Source organism: Ixodes scapularis, unplaced genomic scaffold (assembly GCF_016920785.2).
Source record: "Ixodes scapularis isolate PalLabHiFi unplaced genomic scaffold, ASM1692078v2 PGA_scaffold13__105_contigs__length_92229423, whole genome shotgun sequence".
NCBI classification, from domain to species: domain Eukaryota; kingdom Metazoa; phylum Arthropoda; class Arachnida; order Ixodida; family Ixodidae; genus Ixodes; species Ixodes scapularis.
Genome location: NW_024609839.1, coordinates 32,026,901 through 32,033,861, shown reverse-complemented (window position 1 = coordinate 32,033,861; position 6,961 = coordinate 32,026,901). Strand labels below are relative to the sequence as shown.

At 45.8% G+C, this 6,961-nt stretch overlaps 1 protein-coding gene across 1 annotated transcript; it reads left to right on the top strand.

Annotated features, from left to right (window-relative positions):
* Positions 1–1,134: 1,134 nt before the first annotated feature.
* Positions 1,135–2,651, top strand: LOC115311193 (intracellular coagulation inhibitor 3-like). The gene is made up of 2 exons (XM_040222109.1): positions 1,135–2,341; positions 2,644–2,651. Exons 1-2 carry the CDS (start codon positions 1,135–1,137, stop codon positions 2,649–2,651), a joined length of 1,215 nt encoding a protein of 404 aa, XP_040078043.1.
* Positions 2,652–6,961: the final 4,310 nt, after the last annotated feature.

Here is a 6,961-nt window from a genome sequence, read left to right as displayed (position 1 = left end):
CGCAGCAGCTTGCGTTCCCAACATCGCCACGGAAGCGGCAGAAACCTAGATTGTTTTTAGTTTGATATTGAAGGACCATGTAATTCTTTGCATTACGCGTGTAATGGCAAACGAGTTGAAGACCGCAAGTATATATTGAATTTTTTTTTTTGTAACTCAGATGTATCTTTTTTTTTCTTTTGTTTTTGCGTGCTGTAGACGAGTTTTTTTTTTCCCCGTTTAGTTGCTGATTTCCGCAACTAGACCATCATCTCTTGTACTGCTCTAAACCCTATGCCGCATAAGGAGCAATGAGTTTTGCTTCTGTCGCCCTAGCTGTAAAAGCCTGTAAGACACTTAGATACGACAATTAAAAAGAAACACAGCAACTTTGCCGTGGTTATTGTTCGTTTAGTTCAATTTCAAATGCAGACATTCTGACCGCTTAGCTTGTAAATGTAATAAACACCAGAGTATATCTCAAAACGGTTTCCTTCTAGTCCGTTTAACGACGCCATAAAACAAGCGAGGCAAGCAAGTGAAGGACCAAACAAAAGCTCCGGAAAACTAAATGACGCCATTCGAACACGGATCACAATCATATGAATATGAAACGGGTACACTTGGGGCTTGAATGTTGCGCATACCTATTATTACGAATTCCGCGTATCCTTAGATAAAAAAAAAATTAAAACAGCAACTCATTTACCATGGTTATTGTTCTTGGAGTTAAATTACGAATCGCAGAAATTGTAGCCGCTCAGCTTGCAAATGTAATCAACTCAAAAGTACATCTTAAAAACAGTTTCGTCCCAGCCCTTTTAACGACGCCACAAAACACGCGAAGCAAGCAAGTGGAGGACTAAACAAACGCTCCGGAAAACTAAATGAAAGCATTCGAACACGGATCGCAATCGTATGATTATGAAATGAGTATTCTTGGGGCTTGAATGTTGTACATACTTATTATTAGGATTCTGCGTATCTTTGACTGACGAACAACTTACGAGAAGCTATAATAAATGCGTGGATATCTATGGTTCCATTTGCTAAATATTCCGAAGGTTTCCACGATCGAAGAAGCTCATTGTTCATGAATGAATAAATACACACAATAAGGAACGTGGCAAAACAGACGATATTCCAGTTTCGATGATGCTTGCCGAAAAGGTTTTCTTCGTCGTGTTCGTTCTGCTGGGGGGGAATAGCATAGGCAATTCTGAAGATAGCGACATGAAGCTCGCCCAGGCCCAGAACCATTTTGCCCTCAAGCTTCTCAAGGAACTGTGCACCAAACACCAGGAATCGAACATCTTCTTCTCTCCGACCAGCATCTTCGTCGCACTCGCAATGGTCTACGCCGGCGCCAGGGGCAAGTCCGAAATGGAACTTTCCGCTGCTCTCGGCCACACCGCAGCGGGACTGTCCACCAGAAAATCTATACTGGATTCTTACAAAAAGATTCTGACAGAACAGCAGACTGATGACAATGTAAGCTTGATGATAGCCAATGCAGTCTTTGTGCAGAAGAACCTGAAAGTCCTCGAAAGTTACCAGAAGGAGCTCGCTGACACCTTTGCGGCAATGTTCCGGTCGGTGGACGTTGGGGCGGAAAACTTTGCCATGGAATCTGAGATTAACGAGTGGGTAAAGAACAAGACCAGAGGCAAGATCTCGGGCTTCAAAATTCCCTCCGACACCGTAGTGGCGCTGCTCAATGCCATTTACTTTAAGGGGATATGGAAGACCCCTTTCGAACCCAAATATACATCCCCCCTTCCTTTTTACAACAAAGGATCTGAAGAGGTTAAGGTAGAAACCATGACGAGAACCAGTATGGTACCGATCACCTTTGAACCCGACTTTGAAGCCATAGAACTGTCTTACAAAGGGGACGGACACTGCATGGTAATAATACTTCCACGTAATCATACTTCCAAGGCACTTGCCGAACTCCGGGACTCCATGACTCTCGAGAGCATAGAAAAAATTAAGGAAAGTTTGAAAAGAGAGTCTGTCACAATTCAGCTTCCTAAGTTCCACTTGAAAACGGAGTACGGTCTCATCCCTGCCTTGAAGAAATTGGGTGTGCGTTCAATCTTCTCTGACGCCGATCTGTCGGGAATCACTGGCGACGGAGGGCTGAGGGTAACCGACGTCCAGCACAAGGCAGCTATCGAGGTCAACGAAGAAGGCACGGTTGCTGGCGCAGCAACAGATGTGGTACTTGGAAGAATTCTTCCAACACGCTTCTTCGTGAATAGACCTTTCCTTTTCTACATCCGCGAGAAGGCAACCGGCCGTGTGCTATTTTTGGGAGAAGTGCACGAACTCCCAGCCGCTAAGGTGAAACCTGCCCTTCGTCAGTGCGATTCTGACCCAACATATGGCGATGAAATCGTCTTCCAGATCTAGGCACGAATGCAATAAATCGTGAGTGGTGGCACTGTGATACAGTGTGGTAATTGTCTTTCTCTTGAAATTGACATCCCTGGCCGTTCACTTCTTTCTCGGTGCACGTGCTTTCTGGGGAACGCGGCCTCGCTGCACCTGTTCTCGCGCAAATGAGCAGCTGCCTGCGCTATGAGCTCGCGTCTCCAGGGTATGTGGTCCGAACAAAACGTGGAAATCGTCCTGATCTAATGGCGACTCTTTTAATCCTAGTCGTCTAGTCTTTAATTAAAGCGCAAATGCAGCTGTGGTATGCTTGCAGCCTTGCGCTTGTTTTCACAGCTCCGGCTCGCTCACAGCGGGCATTCAGGCATCGTTCACCCACACGTCTGGGGCCATTTTTGTTGCTCGCGTTTCATTCCAAGCGGCACATGACAACCAGTGCAAATCAGGCTATTCTTGAACACATGTCGCCATTTGTGTTTAATATTAGGAAACTGCGACCTGCCGTAACTGAATGGGAAAATTTTGCGATTTGAATACTGAACCCCACTTGTAATCTTTCAATATTCAGTTTCTGCATATCTATCAATTTGCAGAAACTGCATATATATTAAAATATGAAGCATGAAAGTGCTTCATACTTCGAAGGCTTGTTATTTTCGTTAGTTGACATGATTCCGTTTTCATTGCACGAAAAATTAATAGTATTTTAAACTTTATTTTTTATTCAAAAATTCTCATGTCTGTGCAGCTCATTGCTTACTACCTATTTTAATTCACAATATCCAGCAGATCGCTCATGTAAATTATCGTGGACATTGAGAAATTATAAGTAGAAAAAAAATGCTTCGATATCAGAAACTGTGGTCTATTAAAAGTTAAATAATGAACTAACAAGTAAGAATAAATGTAATATCGACATAGTTGAGCATCGTCAAGAAATATTTATTTAATTTAAATCTAACTTCATGACTGTAGAATACATGAAAAGGAAGTTATAATCCGTCAAAAATGAAGCCGAACGGTAATGCATGGTGGAGTGGCACTATAAATAAAAAGCTCCTGGGTCGTGAGTGGTCTCTATCACTCTGTTTTTTGTGGGCTTACGAAAAGATTTGATATAACAGCATCATGTTGTTCAGCAATAGTGCAAGAAATTACCTATGTTAAAGCGCAACTCTGCTCAAATCAGAACTTTTAGTGTAATAACTGATTTTGCATTAAAATGCACTTACAAAAGGCACTATGTATTTGCTTTACAAAAGATGGGATATATATTTTTAAATCTTAGAATAAAATTGAGCAGATATCTAAACAGAAACTTCGGTTCCGTCTGGCAACGTTGGCCTCGGGCCGCCAAAAACATGGCTATTATGAAAGGGGAACAGCGCGAAAATAAACGAGGGACGAGTAGAAGAGGCAACGACAGGCACGGCACTGACTGGCAGCTGAAAATTTATTGGTGCACAAAACACGAAATAAACAACAAAAACACATAAAAAAAAACGTCACAACGGTTCCACGTACATGCTCATCTGTGATTTAACGAACTCGCCACAAGTCATGATAAAGTTCACCTCTTCATTCTTCAGAGCTAAGGACGGCGCACTGACGCAAGCTTCCTCTCCTTTCGCAGATATAAAAAAATGCGTCGTCAATTTCCCTCAGGCTTTGATTTCTGTGGCAGGCTAAAATTGTTATGTCATGGAAACTTGGCTCACAGCCACAACGGCTACAATGAACTGCAAATTGGCCAGAGGGGGAGAAACGGAGGGAAAGGGAATGTTCCCTCAGCCTTACATTTATACACCTGCCCGTATGTCCTATTCAGGCTCTGCCGCACGAGAGAGGGATCTGGTAGACAACCCCTGTGTGCACACGTGACATGAGGGGTGCGGTGGTTGACGTCACGGGCCACTCGAGGGAAACCGCGTCTATTCACAGAGGTGCACAGTCGGGACAGCTTATGGGGCACGGAGAAAACAACGGGCGCATGAACCTTATTGGCAACGCGCTTAACATTGTGGTACGGGGTGTGGACATACGGCACAACAACTGGGCTCGACGCTGGTTTTGTATACACACTAAAAAAAAGGTTTCAAAGGAGAGTAAGCGCCTTAACTTACTCTTTTTTAACTCTCTCTCTCTTCATCAAAGTTACTCTTTCGCGACCGCTTCTTTCAATGATACTCTCCCTTAACCCTCCCTCGATCTCGAGAGTAACTGTAACGAAAGTTAGTTTCTCCTCGCGATATCACGGGCTGTCAACAGATGGCGCCGCTATGGGGTCGGCGCTATAGTTCCTGTATAGGCTCCCTACGGGAGCCAGAGTTGCGCGTTCATGCATGGCATGTGGATACAGCTCCTCACGTGGCTGAATTCGGCGAATAGCAACGCCGCGCGTTCGAGGCGCGCTCAAAAGCCGGGGAACGTACCCCGGGGCGCGTGCAACGTTTACTTTGCTGCACGACACTCGATACCGCTCCTCACGTGATCGGATCTCGGCGAATAGCGGCGAGGGCGGCACGCGGCACGTGGAATCAAATGCGCAACTCTGGCTCCCGTAGGGAGCCTATACAGGAACTCTAGTCGACGTTAGAGTTCCTCGATATGCTTCCCCGAAGGGGGAGCAGAGTTGCGCATCTGTTTTCCCCTCGCCGCCACGCCGCTATTCGCCGAGATTCATAACGTAAAGAGCAAACCATAAGGCGCCGCGCAAGAAAGCCACCTTTACGGTCGCTCCGCCGACGTTGCCCCGGCGTATATTTCCCTTCTTTCGCCTCCTTCTCCTCCTGTCCTGTTTTCCATGCGCGGCGGCGCGCGCAGCGCCGCTATTCGCTAAATTTAGTCACGTGAGGAGCAAAGCATCCAGGCCGTGCAGGAAAGCCGGCGCCACGGCCACCCGCCGAGGCTGAATGCGCAACTCTGCTACCGTAGGTATATACAGGAACTCTAGCCGGCGCATGTTCGACGCTGCTCGGCGCAAATATTTTTTTCTTTTTCTCGGGGAGGCCTTTTTTTTCTATCCGCTTTCTTTCTTTCTTTCTTTCTTTTTTTTTTTTGGGGGGGGGGGGGGTGAAGAGATGAACAAGGATGTTTTAATAAGTGAGTTGGTACAGCCTGCCTTGACGGGTCTACATTTCAGTATTTATTAACTTAATTATTACCTGCGGCAGGGAGATTATTGGAGCGGGGACACTACTTTATCCAAGCAATAAGCACTCAAGGTTTTTGCTACACAGATGTGTCAAACAATAAACATATAGATCAGTGTGTAAACGGGTGTATGAGCGGATGCTGACGCGAGTGTGCGATTATGTTTCGTCACATAGGTGCCGGGTTGCTATGTAGCCCAGAGATGTTTTTTGGGGCCTTGCTCTATTTTTGGGGGCTCGTTTCAAGTTACTGCTGAGCCCGACCTCACTGATCGCAAGAACAGGTATATATATATATACAAGAAGTATTTCTTACACATCCGCATCAAAAGGCAAGCAAAGAGGAAAACCTCCCTCCGTGACGCAAGAGGGCGGCTTCGCGCGGCCTATCGTACACGCCACGTGACGACCATTTCATAAAGCGTCGCCCTAAAGATGGCGTTTGTTCCGAAGCCACATATAGGTTCAAACAACCTATACATGGCGGCAAGCCAGGTTCACGGTACGCGACACTAGGAGCTTTCTTATCTTCCCCGCCGTAGAGAAACTAAATGACGGAGGCAGAGCGTTTGGAAAAGTTGTTGGCGATGATTTCGAAACTTGTGATGCGGTCTTTGTTTTGAGTCATTAAATAAACCTGGCTTGACGACTATGTTTTTTTTCAAACTTTACACTTTACTTTCCGAAGCGCGAGAGCCCGGAAGTCTTCTGCTCTGTTCAAGAAAAGCTCTGGGGGGTTAAACCTTTTAACTGTGCACAGTTTGCTACACCCCTAACTGTTTTAACCTCGCTCTCCGAAGCTCCCTTGGCAGGAAGGTTTTCGATATAAGGGAACATTCAAGACCGCTGCTCTTTTCCGCTGCTCATCAAAGAGTTCGTAATGGACAGCGGAAGCACCAAGTAGCATTCCGGATATCGATATTTGTGGTACGGATCTGACCGGCTTTAAATATAGATACATTAGTGTGGATTACAGAAGTCTTGTCCAACAGAGCCACATTTAAAACTGCCACTGACGCGTTCACTTTACGTTCATTTGATTCTACACTGTAAGCAATACCTCAATTATTTTGGGAAGAACGTAGACTGCTCTATGTCGTCTTACGATATGTTAAAAAGTATGCTAAGCTTCTTATGTTCGATGTCTCCGAGGTACGAAGCACTGACGACAGAAGCTCAGTTAAGATGAATGAGCGGAAATGTCTATATATTATGTAACTAGCGGTAGCTTCCTCAATCCCTGGCATTTGAAAAAGCCTGTGTCTAGAGTGCCGTGGTACTCTTGCCGAGCGTTCGATTGCCGACGTCCGACGGCACTCTAAGCACGCTTTGGAGTGCCGTCCGAAGGCCCTAAATGGGCTGCACAGAAGGCGTGAGTCAGCGCATCCCGAGAAGCAGAGCCCGCCGCATCCGTGCGCGGAAGAAATCCGATT

Coding starts and splice junctions, on each gene's coding strand:
- LOC115311193 (XM_040222109.1), top strand. CDS start 1,135: ATGCTTGCCGAAAAGGTTTTCTTCGTCGTGTTCGTTCTGCTGGGGGGG.